At 43.0% G+C, this 20,347-nt stretch overlaps 1 protein-coding gene across 1 annotated transcript in view; it reads right to left on the bottom strand.

Moving 5' to 3' along the window:
- Positions 1 to 626: 626 nt before the first annotated feature.
- The window catches only part of Lpar3 (lysophosphatidic acid receptor 3), a 68,551-nt gene continuing 48,830 nt past the window's right edge, over positions 627 to 20,347 (bottom strand). The window contains exon 3 of the mRNA XM_034500597.2: positions 627 to 2,040. Coding sequence (XP_034356488.1) covers positions 1,712 to 2,040 — 329 coding nt within the window. The 3' untranslated portion in view covers positions 627 to 1,711. The remainder of the gene's footprint in view (positions 2,041 to 20,347) is intronic.

Raw genomic sequence — 20,347 nt, 5'->3', positions numbered from 1 at the left:
AAAGAGATGAGGTCTTGTCTGACCTGTGCTTAGACTCAACTATGAACCTGACAAAGTCTGGGGGAGACGTTCAGTATGAGCATTGCAAGAAACGCAGGTAAGACTCGCAGACTCAGGATCTTAGAGCTGTGAGGGGAACACTCTTTCTTTGCCTTTGTTCCTCTCACACACCAAATGCTGGCTTTTCTGAGTGGTCTCTGTGAACTCTGTAACCCCTCCAACCATCATTTCCAAATATACATGAACTCCCTATTCTTGTGCAGTTCTCAAGATGTGTGTGAGCATAAAAACAAAAGCTATATATTTCCACCCTGTGTTTCCACATTTTTGGATCCCCTCCAGACTCCATTCTGAATATGACACTCAGATGCAGGGCACTAAAAATGGTTCTTGCCTCGAAATAAAACCTTTAAAGATCCCTTAGTAGCTATTCAGGGACTGGAATTCAATTTCCATTCTCCACCCTTTGGCCAGCTGGAGATTCGGAATGCTCACATAAAACACTGAGAGTATGCACTTCATGGCAAGTTTGATTTCTCTTCTACAATAGAAGTGTGAGTCACAGTTACCACAAGCTGTATTTTTGCTTAGATAATATAGAAAGCGATAATGGACCTCATCAAGTGGTAACAGGTCCTTTAAAATTTTTATTTTATAGGTAGATTTCACATAAGGTAGGTACACCTACCTACTGCATCAAGCATGTGAGATCTAAGACTTCAAATCATAATGCTCTATATTTTAGGCCATTATATCTCAAAGCATAGCTTCTTAAAATCTTTTATTACAAGTAGTTTGTGCACATAAATGCTACATCACAACAGCAGAGAGAGAAAGAGAGAGCCAGAACATGTAAACGTTTGCAAACTACATAAATACTATAGTACCTACCTTGAAGTTCTTTATTCTTACTTTAAGTCAGAATGTACTCTAAATGTCTTACATAGAAAACACTTGTCAGTAGCCTGTGTGTATGAAACACTATTTTTGTTTTTAACTGATCTGCCTTTCATAGGTCTTTAAAGGAGAAAAACACAAGATCAAAATTCAGTCCACATGTAAGATAAAGAAAGCTGGCAGCTTTGGTTAAAATACTTGACGTGCAATTATTATGCACATGGGATCCAGCAAGCCCCTCAGTGGTATCCAGATAACCAAGACTGAGGATCTAATCATGCCCATACTGTTGCTCTTTGAAGAGGTTCAGCCTGCCGGTCAATATCACTTACTTACTATAGAGCTGCCCATCTAGCTCCTGGCCATGGCTTCTCTGGGGAAGTCAAAGTCCACTGCTAAAATATTTCCTGAACATTTTAAATCCGTGCTGAAAGAACTACAGAGTCTAGCAGCTACACAAGGAGGCTCAGGTACCATTATTTACTACTTCCTTTGACCTAGGACCTTCAACACCATCTTTGAAAACACAGAGACAATGGCGGCAAGATGGTGGCAGAGCCCAGCATGCCTTGCGCGAGAGCTGGAGGATGTTCGGAGAGGTTCGCTGACAACAAGCAGGAACCCACTGTTCATCTCTCCCTTTTCTGTGCACTTTTACTAAACGCAGTATCTTATCTTCCTTGACAATGAAAACTTAAAAGCCCCAGCAGTGATTCATGGAGCCCTCAAACAACCCTGTCTATGTGCTTAGTGAGACAGGTGAGGATTCTTTACAGCTCTTTCCCCAGGGGAAGAGGGCGGAGGCGTCCTTGGCTTAGGAGCTGTTTTTATTGCACACCTGGCCCTGGCTGATGCTGTCCTCCAGGTACTGGCTGCCCGTGTCGCTCCTGCTGTGGATGGTAGAGGGGATGCGGGAGGGGCGCCGCTCAATGTTGCTATCCTGCGAGGCACAGCAGATCATCTTCCGCATGGTGTTGTACATGTCCTCGTCCTTGTACGAGTAGATGATGGGGTTCATGACGGAGTTGAGCAGGGCCAGCAGCAGGAACCAGCGCTTCACGTGCTGCACGTTGCACTGCTTGCAGTTCAGGCCGTCTAGCAGCAGCACCACTAAACCCGGGGTCCAGCACACCACGAAGGCGCCTGCGGGGAAGAGACGAAGAAATAGGGGCTGCTCAGACCTTCGCATGCTGACTGGGGTTTCTGTCCCCTTCTTTTGTGTTTTGTCACAGGCTATGGGGAACTTACCTCCTTCAGTAGAAGGTTAGAGGTGAGTGGACAGAACCCCCTTTGGTCACCCAGGGCGTTAGTCATCTACTCCACCAGGCCTCATTATTGATAAAAGCTAACCTTTATAAAGTAATTAGAAGGTGTTCTACATACGTGAGCCCCAGCAGCGAACCACTTTAGAAGGCTGCGGTAGTTGTTCACATTTGGACAGAGAGGAGACCGCAGCTCCATTCCTAGCATCTGTGTGCAGAGCCCCAGAACACTTATTCTTACCCATCCTGTTGTTCCCGACTTCAGACTTACTAAATACTTCCTTGAAAATTCTGGCAATGACTAATGCACCCCACACACAACTCCCCCGAGTCACCCCCACCACCAAATGGCATTGTACAATGGGTATTGTCAGGGGCAAGCAGCCATGGCCCCTACAGCATTATCTTCAGACTTGAATTAAGTCAGAAGTTCCATCTATCACAAGCACACACTGTTCTCTGTGACATGTTCACAGGCTGTTTACTTAATCACTCGCTGCGATCTCCATTGGTTTTGTAAGAAACAATTCTCTCGTGGTGTGATAGACAGAAATGTGTTTTGTAGAGTATGGTAGACCACGAACACCATCCACTAGTAACTGGATCGCACTGACCTTACCTCTCAGCTCAGTAATGTTGAAACAGGTTCAGTGTTATGTTGCCTAGTTAACATAGCCTGGGGCAACAGCCAGCAGCTACCTTTTCTATGCTGATTATGAGTCAGGCCTGGTGGGAGAAATGTATTTCTTGATTAACTTTTAGGATCATGCTATGAAACTGGTAGCAGAGAAGAAGTTATGTACTTTGCCCATGATAAATAGGTTTGGGGAGACTTCTAATTTTGGACAGATGCTCTTCCTCCATAGATGGTATTCTTCACTGTGATGGTACCCATCTCTTTACCACGATGCGGTTCTTTTTCAGTGGTCTTATGATGCCATTGCTTACAAGTCAAGAAACATTCATCTCAAGCTTACCACATGCTTGGGGCTGTGCGAGACAGTGTCAGGGAGCTACCAGCTACCATGGAAAACAGAATGCACCAAGTCTATGAAACCATGTCAACAACTAGTTACTCTCATTGGCTAGAACTATCTCTGGGCAGTTTTCTTCTTGCTGATCACATAAGCCTGGTTGTATGTGAGGATCAGAGTTGATGAGAAACAGTTTGAAATACTACTGTGTTCGTGCTTCTGAGCTGGGGCTTTGCTTAGACTGAAGTTAGACATGTAAGAGATAACAGTAGAGGTCAGTTTTCTCATTTATAATTACACATCACCAAAGCCTACTGCTTTCCCCATTATACTTGTTTGGTTTGTTTGTTTGTTTGTTTGTGTTTGTTTTTCTGACCTGACTAACACATGGGTGAAGAACTGGATGAGAATTTCAGAGAGGATGGGGTCTCCATGCACTTATTGTACAGCTCCTGCAGATCCAAGCCACAACGTAGGGGCAGGGCTTCCTCCACTGCACATCAGAGACTGCATGGCACTTCTGGATATTTACACTGTGACACAAATTCTTTGGTGGGTGTGCAGTCAGTTATTTGGCTTGGACCATATATACTTTCTTTTTTTTTTCTTTTTTTTTAATAAAAAGAGGGTAAGCCGGGTGGTAGTGGTGCACGCCTTTAATCCCAGCACTTGGGAGGCAGAGGCAGGCGGATTTCTGAGTTCGAGGCCAGCCTGGTCTACAGAGTGAGTTCCAGGACAGCCAGGGCTACACAGAGAAACCCTGTCTCGAAAAACCAAAAAGAGGGTAGAATAGGATGGACTGATTCAGTTTATTACACAGACCAGTTTATTTAATTTTTATTTAACTTTATATATCACATATGGGTATACTGGCAACTGATCCCTATCTTTAAAAAGATTTATTTTTATCGTCTTTAATGAAGTGTGTTTGTCTGGGTATATGTATGGGAATGTGGGTGCCAATGCAGGTATCCAGCACATCAGACCTGGAGCTGGAGTCATAGGTGGCTGTGAGCTACCTATAGTCAGTGCTGGGAACTGAACTCATGTCCTCAGCAACAGCAGCATGGCCTCTTAACCACCGAGCCATCTCTCCGCACCCCAGGGCATATTTCTTATTGCTAGGCTTAGTGAGGTCTTTGAAAAGCGATAGTTTGAATCTCTTTGAGGCTCTTTCCAGCACCAGTGGTCTGTATTTTCCATAACAAATTTTATTTTTGTTGCTGTTTCTTAAAGAGGGTTGCAATGTTGTCAAGACACAAGAGCTAAACAATCCAGACATCAGAAGCGGAGGCTGCCAACATTGATGGAAGAATCTTTTCTGTATAAAATTGCTCAATTGCAAACAAAATAAAACAAACAAACAAACAAAAAACTGTAGTGGGAAGGTTCTAGTGTCCTTGGGGAGAAAGGAAAAGGAATGAGAAGAAAGGAAAATAATGAGAGGAAAGAAAAAAAAAACAGCTGCTGCTTTAGACTTTGTTAAACACACAGTAACATTTAATAAACATGGAACTTCCAAGCCAATGAGACGGGCAATGGAGCTGAAGGAAAGAGAAAAGACCTCAATAAGAAAGAAGGAAGTTTTCAGATAGGGTGTGTGTGTGTATGTGGTGAGTGTGTGTGTTGTGTGTTTGTGTGAGTGTATGTGCCTGTGTGAGTGTGTGTTTTTGTGTGAGTGTGGGAAAGTGTGTGTGTGTCTGTGTGTGTTGTGTTTGTGCGAGTGTATGTGTATGTGTGTTTTGTGAGTGTGAGAAAGTGTGTGTGTTTAAATCTTGAAAGCTCTATTTCTCACTCAGCACATTCGTCTGTGTTAGTCAATCAGGTAACAAAAACACTACATATAAACCTTTAAGTTGGTGCCTTACTTGTCGTAACTTGTTAATTCACACACACACACACACACACACACACACACACATTTTCACTTTCTCTTTTTCAAATAGTTTAGTTTATTCAGCAGTAATGTGGCACTTTTCATTGAGCCCTAATTATATGTCAGTACTGTTTTATTAATTTTTAATGAATTAAACACTTAATTTTTCAGTGCATTTCTCGGAAACAGCCCTAATACAATTTTTCATTTTAGCCCTGAGGCCCACTGCCAGGTGATGTGCTGAAAGGCAGCACTTAGTTGATAACTGGCAAGACCTTGCACCTGTCCTCTTGCTAGGCTGACCGCCCGGCAGTGAGTCAGAATGTGTTTTTCTGCAAAGGGAAGGAAGGAAGAGAAGTGTGCTGCTCCAGGATTCTGAGGCTCTATGATGTCATATCTGACTGTGGAGCAGCATCCAAGTCAGTTCCAGATGTGCAACAGGGAGATTTTCTAGTAGGAAAGGGAGAGAATGGAAGGTTAAGGTAGACCAGATGGACAAAGAGAAGAAGTAAAGCTGGCCATAGGGTAAAGGAAAAATAATCATCCTGATCTTCTGTTTACATTGTTTCCAGTGAACAATGAAAGACAAGTCTCCTCTGAAAGCACAAGCTAAGCCCGGTGGCAGGGGTGGGGGCACCGAGGAAGGCCGATGACCTACAGGCATTTCATGCTGAGGCCCATATCCTACACGTTAACTGGGATAACGGAAGACCCCAACCTGAAGTCCAGGTCCTCATCCGCACAGAACAGGTGCCGTTGTGTGTGACGTCACGCTCTCAAAATATTTTAAATGACATGTCAGGAATAGTTTGGGCCCTGGAAATATGTAATAGTAGAAAATTCTTTTTAAAAATGTGGGAAATAGTGGATGTGTGTGGCCAACTGTATTGACCCTTAAAAATGGGAGGAAAGGGCTAAGATATGGCTGGGAATTTACCTAGCATGCATGAAGCTATGGGTTCTTCCCATTGCTACCACCAAATAAACCAAGTGGTAGTGCACTTGGAGAAGTGGAGGCAGGAGGATCAGAAGTTTAAGTTCATTGTTAGTTGCATAGAGTTTTAAGGGAAAATTGGGACACATGAGACTCTGTCTCAAGTAAAGTGAGTAGGGGTTGGGAGAGGAAAGATATCCTGGGAGTGGTCCAGCTCAGTCCAGTCAGCCTCTTATCAACTTTTTATAAATTCTAGAAAAAAAACTTAAAGGAATGTTCTCTCTCTCTCTCTCTCTCTCTCTCTCTCTCTCTCTCTCTCTCTCTGTATGTGTGTGTGATAGAATTTTCAATGCATAAACAATTATTGTTTGGAACTACCTATTCCATTGTTAGGTGGAAACTAACAATAGAATCAGTATTAACCAATGGGCATCAGTCCACTGGTGCCTATCTGGGGACGAGTGGAAGAGATTAGGAATGCTTTTCTTGGAGAAGATTAGAAGACATGATGGGTCAAGTGTCTTCTAAAACCTGCATGTTGATCACACAGACGAGATAAGCATGGGCTTGCCTGGGGTGTTCCAGGAGGTCACGTGGAGCAGATGGAGCTGGACAAAGAGCTAAGATTTGGATGTAAGGCTTCAAGCAAATGGGACGATTTAAGAGAAACCTCTATGTGCAGGTTGAGTCTCGTTGGGCCACATATGTCCTTTTGTCTACATCATTCTAGGATGCATACTGGGAGATTTTAATGTTAAAAATAAAGATAGGATAAATTTCTTCTGAACTTATTTCATGTATGAAATTGCCAAATTCTATGTAACTATTAGATTCAACACATTATAAAATTCAAATTTGGCTTGTTTTAGGCAGTTCCTTGCCTAAAAACTGATCAAGGTGAATTCTCTAAACTGTTAGTTTCCCATGTTAGCTAGTCATCTGAATTACAAGGGAACTCATGTGCATGTGTGTGAAGGTGTAAATGTGTGGGAGTGCACATTTACTTGTGTGCACTTATAGACAAACTTGGATGCTATGTTTACATGTTGTCCACCTTATGTTTTTGAGATACTCTCTTGTGAGATTGATACTCATCAAATGGGTTAGTTCTGCTAGCCAGCAAGTGCCAGGGATGTGCCTTTTAATCCACCCACCAGTGAGATAATATTCACACACCACTGCCCTACCCACTGCTGAGACTGTGGTTTTACACCACTACATTCCGGTTCTTTTTTTACACAGATTCTGATGATCAAATTCAGGTCTGTATGCTTACAAAGCAAATGCATTACCTACTGAGCAATCCCCCCATCCTAGTAAGAGAAAAATTTAATAATTTACCTTCTAGTCCCCCGGTGGACCTAATATCAGCATCTCTGGAAGTGTGTAGGACTCATAGATTCCCTGGGTGGGTATAAAATACAACCCACTTTGTAAACTATCTCTAAACTGACCCAAAATGATTCAAACAATCTGACCTGGATGACAAAATCACAGACTCCATATTTAAAAGGGGAAAGAGGCAGAATCCTTTAAAATGAGAAAGACATATCTTTAGAGATCAAATTCTTTACCATAGATTTGGAAAAATGCTCAAGGTCACATGTATAAATCAGCCCACAAACCCTAGCCTCAAAACAAGTCTACAGGCAAGACACACACGGTCCTCCTCTGGGCACCATCAGCTCTTTGTTTTTGCTTTGCCAGAAATTCCTTCCCATCCTTTTAATCTGAGGTCTGGTTTTCTTTCCAAACTTAGCTGCCATCCATCACCCACAGTGATCAGTCCTTTCTTTCAGTTCCTCGAGTACCATCTACTGCAACATCCACATGCCTCTGGGTTCTCTGCCTGCTCCTGTCCTTATTATCACGTCCCCCAGGGCTCTTGGCGAGGCAGAGTGCTTAGAGCTTTAGATGCTTCCCATTTAAAGCTCAGCCATACAAGTTCACTATCTTAGTCTCCTAGGTGATGAACTTTGGTATTTTGAGTACTTGAGCTTGAGCCCTGGAAGGAAGGCCCATTCCCCTGCACAGGCTCTTAGCATTGTGCATTATTTAAGGTGATTTTTTTAATGCACAGCCCTTATCTCCAGGCCTTTCATAAGTCCCCTAAGCGAGCAAGCTTTACCTTAGACATCTTTGTTATCCTTAGCATGAAGCTCCACATTCCGCAGCAAAGGAGATAAGTCAGATGAACCTGACTGAAGGCTATGAAGAGTCACGTGGCCAGGCACTATGCTAGCCGGCTGCCATCACCTGCCATTGCTGACAGTGTGCGCCCCTGCCTCTCAGGACTTGGCAGGAATGGAAACCAGGCCCTATGACTCCAGCAGCTCTCGGAGAAGAGCTCGGAGGAAGAAACATTCCGTTGAGCTGGGTACTGAAGGTCAGGAATGACTGTGCAGAGGCCTCTAGATGCCTTCTGCAACAACTTCACCCAGAGAAATAAGCGAGGATGCCCTCAGACATCCATTCTAGATGATGAATTAGCTTGTCTCCCAAGCATCTGAAATGGCGCGAGTTATGTGCCCTTCTTGAGAGGATTAAGAAAACATTTCTTTGTATGGTTCGTAAAGGAACACCAATAAGGAAGACTAGGTCAAAGGTTTCTCTGTTTCTGTAGCAGCCCAATGGATTGTGAGGTCAATTTAGTAGTTCACAGCCAGCACTGAGAAGAAAAGTGAACTGAGCAGAAAGCACCAGCATGGTTAAAGTACAGTAAAAGTGTATTTGTTTCATAAAACATGCTTCAGTCATACGTGTGTGTGTGTGTGTGTGTGTGTGTGTGTGTGTGTGTGTGTGCTGGGCTGGGATTTGGAAGCTATAGCGTTTCTTATTACTGATCCCAATTTAAAACTAAACTCGAAAACCTACTTTTCTATATTAGTGGTTTTCAAATCACTTTTTAAAAGTGGAAGAATATGTTTCCTAAAGGAACTTTCTCATCCGGATTTTTAGTCAGGGTTTTTTTCTCACTAAGGAAAGCACGGGAGAGGGAGTACTGGTTAAGCTACACACAGTGAATTTGTTCTCATTCTTATCCCACAGGCTTCTTATCCTCATCACCATACAGTTATGCTTTGAATCTGTTCCCCCGGGTGTCAGGCTTTTCCACACTCGTTCCCCCAGCTGGTGGCGCTGTTTTGCCAGGCTGTGGAACATTTGGAAGTCGAGGCTTCATTGAAGGGAGTAGGTCATTTGGGAGATGGATGCCTGGAGGTATAATGCACCTGTCTCCTTCATATCCCACCCCGTTTCTTATCTGCCCATCTTCTCACCAACACAGACTAAACAACATACTTATATAGTCCTGACTATGATGGACTAGACTCCTCTCTAAGGCCTCTGTTATGTTGCTTCTGTTTGGTAGCTGGTTATAGTGACAAGAAAACCCCAACCCACATACACACATTTCCACCCTAGGCTGGCCCACTGAACACATTCTGGAAACTACCGATACAAGGTAGCTTTTTGATACGATTGACTCTTAAAAGTCTTACATTTTTTTAGCCTCGCTTTATCTACTTTCTCAGATAGACAGGAGGAGGTGAGTCTGCTCCCAATTGAATCAGGGTTAGCTCGGGAGGGGAATCCACTTACCATGTCAGTTGCTACCAAATGAAAATGAGATGTGAGCTAGGTGTTTCTCAGCTTAACCAGTTCCCCTGGGAGTGCTTGGGCATGGTAAGCCATGAGAACCACCAGCCTGACCAAGGCTTCTGAAGACTGGCAGAAGTCCAGGTGAACAACTGACCAGGATCTAAAAAGGTTTAGATGGATGGCAGATGTGTTTGAGGGCGAGAGGGAGAGACAGAACTAGAAGACATGTTGCCTTCTTGGATCTAGGCACTGAGGGTCCAGTAAGAAGAGCTGGGAAGCATGTGTCTGGGATTGCCGAGCACAGGAAACTGAGGAGGGCTCTGGGGGGTGGGGTGGAGAAAACAGTTGTTCAGTTATAGGCACTTAGTGTGTGTGTGTGTGTGTGTGTGTGTGACTTTTTAACATGTACAGAGCAGCTGGAAACAAAGTTGCGACTCTGAGAGCAATGGGTAACAATGTTGACTTGGGAGCCATCAGCTGCAGGCTGCAATTGAAGCTATATGCCGTTCTGTCAATAAATATCTACTAAGTAAGTGCCTACCACAGCAGACACTGGAAGTGGCTGTCCTCATGATGCCAACATTTGAGTGAGAAGCCTAATTGCCTTTATTGCCAAGCGACAGGTCAGTTGTACTAATCACGCACGGTTATTTCTTAATGGCGTTTTGTGCTCTTTGGGTTGTAGAGACCCACTAATTGTCTAGTTAGACCACAGATGAACTTTCTGCTCATAATCAAATAAACGAGCTTGAGTGCCATACTTACAAATCAAAAAGGATGAGCTATCAAAGTTAGTTTTTAATCACACAGTAGAATGTTCATGCCAAGCACCGAGATGAGAATTTGATGACTTCGGTTTAAAGTTATCAAAAACATCCAATTAAAGACACATCACATTAGAGGTGACATCCAGGGACAGCAATGCTCCAGGCAGGCAAATTGCCCTCACTCATGTATTTAAGACGCTTTAGCATTCCTGAGGGTGGGGGGTGAGGGTGGGTAACTGTCACATTGGCTTCAATTGTCAATTTGACAGGATCACTGAGTCGTCTAGAAAGAGGGTATCTCACATGAAGAACTAACTACCAGATCAGAAAGGCCTGTGGCCATGTCTGGGAGGCATTTTTTTTTTTTTTTAAATTGCCAATTAATGGAGAGGGGCCTAGACTACTGTGGGCAGTGCCATCTTTGGGCAGGCATCCTAGCTTGGATAAGAAGGTAGCTGAACAAGCCATGAAGGGCAAGCCAGCCATTGGTGTCCCCAGTCTTTGCTTCAGTTCCTGCCTTATGTCTCTTGGTGACAGGCTGCAGCATGGAGGACGGAATAAATCATTCCTTTCCCAGGCTGTGCTGGCTGATGGTGTTCACACAACAGATAAGCAAACTGATACAGTATGTGCATGTGATTAGAATCTCCAGTTGCCCAAAACCTGATCTCCAGGACTCATGCTCCTGTTCCCGCCTCTTAGACATGTGTCCATATTTTCATCTGTTTAAAATTTTACACATGCAATTAAAAACAAACAAACAAACAAACAAAACTTTGACAGGAGAGTAGCTCACAAAACACTCATAATGACAAAAACAGCCACGCAGCCTGGTCTCACTCTGGCACATGGGCTACTAATTCCATCAAACAGGAGGATATATTTTAAATCTGTTCACTCTGTCATTCTTTGTTTTTAGCCCAGGAAAAAAGCCACAGAGTGAAAAGCAATAATACCAACCTAGGAAGCCACAGGGCTGTCTGATTCACTAAAATAGAAAATTACAGCCCCACATAAAAATCAGGTGGTGACCCGCATTCTGGCAAAGCAGTCTTCGTATTTACAAAATAAAATGAAAGCGAAGCAAAAATGCAAGGGAAATAGGTGTTTTGTGTTGCAGCCTTGTAATGTATATGGCACACATTAACAGAATGCTTAGGGGAAAGTGTTCTTACAGTATTGAAGAAAATGGTTCACAGTTTAAAAATGATGCTTCCAGCCATTGTCTGTATTGGAATTCAAATTCATTTACTGATAAGAGTTTTAAAAGAGCCCGGCAATGGTGGCACACGCCTTTAGTCCCAGCACTTGGGAGGCAGAGGCAGGAGGATTTCTGAGTTTGAGGCCAGCCTGGTCTACAGAGTGTGTTCCAGGACAGCCAGGGCTATACAGAGAAACCCTGTCTTGAAAAACCAAAAAAAAAAAAAAAAAAAAAAAAAAAAGTTTTAAAAGTCGAATAACCAAGAAAAAATAGATTTCCCCAAGTCTGAAACGAGTGATATGTATACTTCAGCTAATCTGAACAGCTTTAAACAGATGCTGAGCCGGGACACTGCCCACAGAGACTCATCTGACACTGTTGTTTCCACTGTCAAGGCTCCTGAGTCTAACAAATATTTTTTAGACACTTGTTTTAAATTAGTGGCCAGCTTCAGAAAGTTGGATCTCTTTGTGCCAAGCACTTATAAAACACAGCCTGAGCAGAGGCTTGGCAGCTGGAGCCACAGCCAGCGCCTAATTCTAGTCTTTAACTTGGGGCAAGAGCTGGAAATCATAAACTTTGTTAGCAAACACTGTCTCTACCTCTAGATTCCACTTTTAACAGCTTGTGTGTGGACCCCGAGTCTTTCAAGGGCCTCCCACCATCTGGGGAAGGTCACCTGGAGCATGAGCAGGAGGGAACTGTTTGGTATAATATAAACACCGACAGACACCGATTCACTACCCCAAAAATTTAAAAAGGGCTTCTCACAGGAACAAGAAGCCATCTTTGGCCCCTTACCCAGAATGTTATCTTTACAACTGTAGGCATGAAATATTTTATGACACCGACTGCTCTTAGCACAGAATGGGGTCCTGGGGGAGGCATAAAAAGGATGTCTTTTGATGGGTACACATTTTCGAATAACATGGGAAGTTGGCCCAGGTAGGTACCACTGAAGCCCAGAGGAATGAAACAGGAAGAAATTGGCCCTGAGGGAGAGGATGAAAACCACACTCCCTTACAGAGGCAGGAAACTGGGGAACTAAGCACTGTATCACAGAGGTACCACTTCCCCCCTCACACCCATGGTCACCTTGGCTAATCACTCATGATGCTGCTTGCCTTGGAGCCCAGATAAGTGCATCATGCTTCTAGCAGTTTCTAACAATCACAAAAAAAAAAAAAAAAAAAAAAAAAAAAAAAAGAAAAAGAAAAGAAAGAAAGAAAGAAAGAAGAAAAGAAAAAAAACCTTTTTCCTTGAGAGAAACACGTTTACCATTCTCATCATAGAGAGGAAAAAATGCTTAAGATCCGGCAGGCTCCAGTTGAAATCCTGTCTATGAAATCCTGTCTATGAGCAAGGGCAACCCAGCTCTTTCCCCAGCCTATAAAATATGGGGTATAGAAGGAGCAGGTGATAAGGCACAGGAGGAGGGTTAGAATTTAGTATGATGATAGATGGAGAATGCCCGAATGCCCGACATGGAAAACACTTCCAAAATGTTGGTTCTGACTGCCCAGAAAAGCTGCTTCCTGCTGCTGTGCTTCTTAGATAAATTATAAGCAGACCTGGTAGTGTGCTTTGGCTTCTACAGTGTGTTCACATGTGCACACACATGTACACATGCGTTATTTTCTACCACTCTCTGCCACTATAACAGAATGCCATGCAGCGGGTAAATTATAAATAATAGAAGTTTATTTAGTTTATATGTTGGGAAAACTAAGTGCAGTACCTGCATTCGGTGATGGCTTCACGCTACGTCATCGTGTGGCAGAGGAGCAAGCAAGCATTCATGAAACCGTGGCAAGAGAGTGTGACCTTGTCACAAACCTACCGTCAACGCAATTAACCCATTCCTGGGATCATGACCTTCATTCTCCTCTCATGGCCCAGTCCCCTCTTAAATGGCCGACTTCATAACGCCGCTAGCACAGTGACTGGGTTTCAACATGACCTTCGAGGAGATGATTAAACTGTTAATGAGCGTGCACCTTCAAGTGTACAATTCTTCACAGTCTGCCCTGCTTCTGCTCAGACCTGGAAGCCCTACTAGACTGACAGGAAGAGAGATCATTTTGATATCTTATTCAGCCTGGGATGCCCAGAGCTTAGGGCCTCCCAGCCAAATAGTTGGTGTAAAAATACTTGTTATCTTAGGAGTAAACAAATCCCAGATCTTGACTGGAGCCCAGATCCTGGCTGCTATGATTTTTGATTTATGACTCTATTTCTCTGTTATGAATCTCTTCACCTGTGCATTGCTGGAACGGAACAAAAGGTTCCTTCTGACTCTTCAGTAACTGTGAGTTTAACCTTCTGTCTCCTTCAGCCATATTCTAACTAATCAAGGGAAAGATCAAAATGGCTATTCCTCATAATTTCAGATGAAGTTTTGGCTATAGTTTGAGATGATTGTCACATAAATCCAGTCAAGACTGGCATCTTGATGGGCATCAGAATGCTAACAGATGTTCATTCAATATTCACTTAACTGACACCGGACACTGGTTAAGTTCTGAAAACTGTACTAATTGTTGGGTGACCAAGACAAGGAGGCAAGCAGAATATCTAGGTAGCACAGAAGACTGTCTACTAAATGCTACAAGGGTGTTGTCTTAGTGAGCTTTCTGTTGCTGTGACGAAGCCCCATGACAAAAGCAATGTGGGGAGGAAAGGGTTCACTTCACCTCACAGCTTATAATCCCTCTTGAAGGGAAGTCAGGGTAGGAACTCAAGGAGAAACCCTGGAGACAGGAACTGAAGCAGAGACCATGGAAGGACACTTCTTACTGGCTTGCCTTTCATGGCATTTTCTGAAATAATACAGTACACACACCTTGGAAGAGTGACCTTACTTAATATGATGCCCATATGGTGAGTGTACACAGGGCATATACTTACATGTGCATCACACTGCCCAAGGAAACATCACTCACAGGAATCTATTATTTATTAGTGGTGACCTCTGGAGGGCATTGCACTAGGAGGTCACATTGCTTCTCCAGAGCTTAATGAGCAGTGTGTGTGTGTGTGTGTGTGTGTGTGTGTGTGTGTGTGTCTATACATTATATTACATAGCTTAGCACTTTGCAATGTTTATAGCTTTATCAATAGGTGTGATCTCAGAGATACCCTGATGAGCATCTACTAACTCATTTTACCAAGTTAAGATTTGACATATCTAATAAGATGTTTTTTAAAGGAATTTTACCTAAAAAATTAGTTACTCTTGATACCAGAATCATTCTGTGAACATTCTAAGTTTCTCAGATTCTTTTTTTTCCCTAGTGGAGGTTTTTGTTGGATGATTTTTTCCCTTTTAGTTGTAAAAAATCCTTTGGAAATCAATGAACTTTATATAATTCAGCTAACAAGTCCATCAACCCAAATCAATAGTTAAAAATAGGTCATAGTGGGAGATTGGATTTGGATTAAATATGATCAAACTGTATTGTATAGATGTATGAAATTCTCAAAAGATAAGTGAATAATATCTAAAAAATAAGGCTAAATTAACAAAATGTATCATATCAGTGAATGTTGATTGAATAAATTATGATTTATCCCAACAGTGACATAAGCTGTCAAGAAGAATATTAATATGGCTATGACATATGCTTATAATTTATTACTTAAATAAAAATAGACCATAAAACATTATGCATGGTATGAAGATATTATGCTTAAGTGAATTGATTAATTCATTAAATGAGCAGATTCATCAATTATGCATTCATGATTATGTATTTGTGTACTTAGAAATAAATGCTCTCAAAGCAGCTATGTAAAGTTCCTCGCAGATGCTGTAATCTCTAGCTGGCATGATCCAAACAGCTTTAACTTCTTCCTATGCATTTTTCATTGGTGTGTTTTTCCCAACAAGCACATCTTTGTTTTAAATCATATATCTCCACTAAAACTATTTCTGTTTCAATTCTGGGGATAAGTACATCATCAAACGCTGGATTTCTACCGTAACAAACGAAGTCAGATTGATCCCACAGACTGAGATGCCAGAGGTCACAGCTGCCTCTTCATTGTGTCTATGGATAGCTCACTAAACGGGAAAATGCAAAGCCAGGACATGAGTCACCGAGAGGTAAAATCATGCTGCAACCTTCGACACAGGATCAATACAGATCAATTACACAAAGCAGGGTGTCAGCTATTAGAAGACTCATCCTCATTTCTTTGTATTTGTTGTAATGTAAGTCACAAGGTTAAACACAGGATGTACCCGGGGCAGAGTAGGCTTAGTGGCATAGGCCTGTAATCCTCACTATTCGGGAGGCTGAGGTAGGAGGATCACAAACTTAAGGCCAGCCTGGGCAACTTGCCAAACAGACTTTGTCCTAAAATATAAAATGTAAAAACCAAAAAGTACAAGGATATCTAGGACTGTAGCTCTAGGGGGAGATATCTGAGGCTGTCGCTCAGCAGGAGATATCTGCCACATGCAAGTCTCCAGGTTCAGTCTCTACTACTGCAAAAAAAACCCAAACAATAGAAAACAAAGTGACCTGGACAGTGTCTTGAGCCCAAAGGTCCCAAATGATCACTGACCCTCTGCCCCCAGAGCACAGTGATGGTGGCTCCCATCTGAATACAAGGGCATTAACTTGGGAAGTGGACAGGACATGCCAATGGCTTGGGTATTATGCATGAGAAGGATGCTGGGATCTTTTCAGTTACAGAGTCCATCTTCCAGGTAACTGAAGACTTCTAAGTAGAAGCATTCCCACACGTACTTATACCTTGATCCTACTGACTACAAGTCTGACTTTTCCTGCCTACTGTATTACAACAGTAAGCATCCCTTACCTTGCGGTGTGGGTGCTATCTCTTGTCTTATCTCCTGTTTGGAGGTCATCAGCCCTGTTGTGGTTTGATGAGAAATATTCGAATACCATCATGCGTTTGAACATTTGATTCCCAGTCAGTGGTGTTTGGGAGATGAAGGAACTTAAAGGACACAAAGCTTTGTTGAAGGAACTATGTCACTGGGATAGGCTTTGAGCATTTAGAGCCTGACTCAACTTCCTTTTTGCTCTGCTTTCGGCATTTGGTTCAAGCTTTGGTCTCTCATCTCTCTGTCCGTGTCCTGTCATGCCTCCCCTATCATGATTGGTTCTCCCGTGAAATTATAAACCCAAATAAACTTTCTCCTTCAATATCTTTGGCCATGGTGTTCTAGTACAGCAGCAGAAGTAACTAACACAAGCTGCACACACCCAGTGGTTCCTATTCCTCTAAAAGCCTTGTTGTCCTGCCTGTTCACTGGGAAGCTCTGAGGTACTAAAGGGCTGGAGGCAACTACACTTGCTAAGAACTGCAATTGAACGGTTAAACTAAGCCAGTGGAGCACTGAAGGATAGTGTTAGCAGTAAGCCACACTGAAAGATTTTAGGGAAACATTCTCCACTGCAGACACAGCCATGGATTGTTAAGGACACCAAGGACAAACAAGTCATTGCTTTATGGAGAGAGTATGGAATTAGGGCTAAGGCACTATTAGAGACTCCCATGAAAGATGGCAAAATACTTCATGGTCATTATTACTACTTAAAATCCAAACCAAACCAAACCCTCCTTCTAGCTCAGCTCTAGAGTTTGATCTGAGATCTAGACACTGGTGCTAGGATACAGGAAAATATAGCCACCCTCTTCTCTATTTCAAGCCACTTGGTGAAAGTAGACCAGGTAGGCATGGGACACACAAACACACTTAAACCACCAGCTTCCCCAATAACTCATCTTGCTGTCCCTGTGTTTTAATGGTTTCTGTTGCTAAGAGTCCAAATGACAAACATCTATAGTTCTTGCTTGGCAAGGGCTCCATTCAAAGCACCATTCAACTTCTATTGAATATCTTCTTTCCGATCATATCTGACTTTCCCCAAAGCCAATCAGAATTGGTATTTACCTGAATTTGCTTCAAGGAAATGTAATGCGACACCACCTTTGCCTTCTAAAGACTTTGAGTTCAAATTTACTTTGTAATGGACAAAGCAATGCAAGCGAGAGCTCACTGTTCCATTTCAAGAACAGGGCAGTGATACCCGATCAGTCTTGTAACTGACAGTGCACCACGCAGGAGGCAGAACGTAGGCTTGCCGTCTTAATCTTTGTTCCTTCACTCCTCTCTGGTTCTGCTGCCCTGTGTGGCCCATTCCTCTCATGTGCATTTAATAATTAATATTAATTAATACATTAATAATTTATTAATTATTATTCATTTTCCATTAGGAATCCAGCTTATATCTTATTTGGATAGCAGTGTCATCTAACTAGGTAACTTGAAAGTTTAAAAACAGCCACTTGGGCTGGAGGTCTGGCTCCCATTGGTAGAGCCTTAGGTCTGATCCTCAGCCCCTAGCCCTTCTCAATTCCATTATGCAGATTCAATCCTTAGGATAACACGGCTGTCTGAAGACTGTGGAGTTACCTTATAAATACAAACCCTTATCAAACTCTTCCAACGAGTCAATATTAATGTTAATAGCTCAGGATTCAAGTAAAGAAGAAAGACACAAGCTCTCTTCGCCCCTCCCTCTCCCTCCGCTCTCTGTCCCTCTCCCTCTTTCAACCCCTACCCCACCCATTGGAGAGGGCCCTCTTTCTTCCATTCTACAGAAAGCAGTGTCCACCCTGGTCAGTCTCTTCAATATCATTCTGACTGGGTGCCTTCTGCTGCTCTCTGCAATTATTTTTGCTTGTGGGTTGGTCGATTAACTGATTAATAATAGTCAATCGCCAACTTGGAAAGTAAATATGAAAGTGGGACTTTGCCTCTTTAGTTCACCTGTCTCAGAAGGCAAGGTTTTAAATGATGCCTAAGGAACTGTACCTGAAGTTGTCACCCTGCCTCCACATTTGTGGACATAGATGCATGCGTACCTGCACACACACACACACACACACACACACACACACACACTCACACACACACTCATGAGAAAGAGAGAGAGAAAGAAGAAGAGGGAGGAGAGGAAGAGATAAAAAAAGCAGGCCAAAGGGAAGGTGGACATTGAACTTTGACCCCATTCCTCCCTCATTCTCTTGTCCCTGCACTGTTACTGGGTTCCTCCTGGTTTTGTTTTGTTTCCCCCTTAGTTTTGTTTTTTGAGACAGTCTCACTCTACAGCCAAGACTGGCCTGAAATTCACAATGACCTTCGACCTTAGCTTCTCAATACCGGCATCGTGGCAGTGAGTCACCCACTTCCGGCTTCCGGCCAAGTCCTTTAAAGCTCCATTCATTCTTTTGTCACCATAGCTTTTTCTGTTCTGGGTTGTGTCGAATGTTCCCCATCTGTTTAAACAGCGGAATGAGGACACCTTGATCAGCCCTTTTCTTGCTTTGTGGGTGTCCTTTCTCCAGGAAAATAGCATACATTTTCCTCCTAAACATACTCTGGTTGCATGAAACACCCGTGTTTGCTATGTGCACAATGACTACTTTACTGATTTTACTGATATAGACATTTTGCTAGTTGGGTAAACTCCAGTAAGACTCCAGTAAGCCTGATTTCTCATCTGGGTAACAGTAGATGAGGAGCCTGAGGACAGAGAGAGAAAGAGTCTTCCCTTTGGCACACAGCTTTGAGTCAGTGCCTTCTGGATGGCAATGATGGATGCTTCTTACTCTTCCAGGAAAGGCTACTGTGGTGTGATAGGGGATACTCAGAGCAGTTGACAGAGGGGCAAGGCAGCATCACACACCAACAGCTGTGCATCCACAGCCGGAGCGCTGGGTTCAAATCCCAGCTCCACAGCTCCCCTGTGCCAACCATGCTAATTCTATTAACCAACCTGTGCACCAGCCATTTAACGTGTTGCATGGGGATTAATACGGACAACGCCTACTTCAGGGGTTGTAGGGGTGAACAGACTTCTTGTGTGAAGTCAAACGTGTTAGAGGCTACTGATTGGCTTTAAAGATGTCCAGAATGAAACCTGGATCTGGGAAAGGGTGCAGAAATACTAAGAAACCAGAGTTATCTAAGTTACAGAAAGTAACTGAGGAATCCCAGAGCGGTAGTGGGGGGGGGGGTTGTAGGCACGTGTGTGTGATTGCATGTGCATTTGTGTGGGCATGTGTGTGTATGCATGTGCACATGCACACATGTATGCATATTCGTATGTATGCACGTATGTGCATATGTGTGTATGTGTCAGTGTATGTGTCTATATGTTTGCATGTATATCAGTGTGTGCATGTGTGTCTGTATGTGTGGATGTGTGTGTGTGTACATTTCAGTGTGTGTGTATGTGTGTGTCTGTGTACATGTGTAGGGCAGTGTGTGTGTGTATATGTGTGTGCATGTGTGTCTGTGTGTGTATATGTGTGTGCATGTGTGTCTGTGTGTGTGTATATGTGTGTGTGTCAGTGTGTGTGAATGTGTGAATGCAGATGTATGTGGAGATTCCTGTCAGAGGACAGCCTCAGGTGTTGGTCTTCATCACCCAATTTGCTTGAGACAGGATCTGGCTTGTTATTTTCTCACCACATCATATATAGCCTGTGAGCAACTGGGAGCTTCTCTTGCTCCTTCCTTGCATCTCCTGTACAAGTGCTGCCCCTCACAGACAGCTGTAGCACATGTCTGGCTTCTATGAAGGTTCGGGAGTTCAAACATTTACCCACTGAGCCATCTCCCCAGCCTGAAGGGCAGTGACTTCTTAAAAATAAACTTGCTCACTTAAAGCTAGGTAAATAGAACAAAGCCAGAAAAAAGAAGTTCTGCCAAAAACCTATCCATTCAGAACCTTTTGTATTAACTCCAAAATGCTGTAGGCATGTGGGTTTTCTGTTATTACTTTTGTTCAT

This window comes from Arvicanthis niloticus, chromosome 4 (assembly GCF_011762505.2).
Source record: "Arvicanthis niloticus isolate mArvNil1 chromosome 4, mArvNil1.pat.X, whole genome shotgun sequence".
In the NCBI taxonomy this organism is placed as follows: Eukaryota; Metazoa; Chordata; class Mammalia; order Rodentia; family Muridae; genus Arvicanthis; species Arvicanthis niloticus.
Note: the sequence above shows the minus strand (reverse complement) of the source record. Positions and strands in the feature narration are given on the sequence as shown.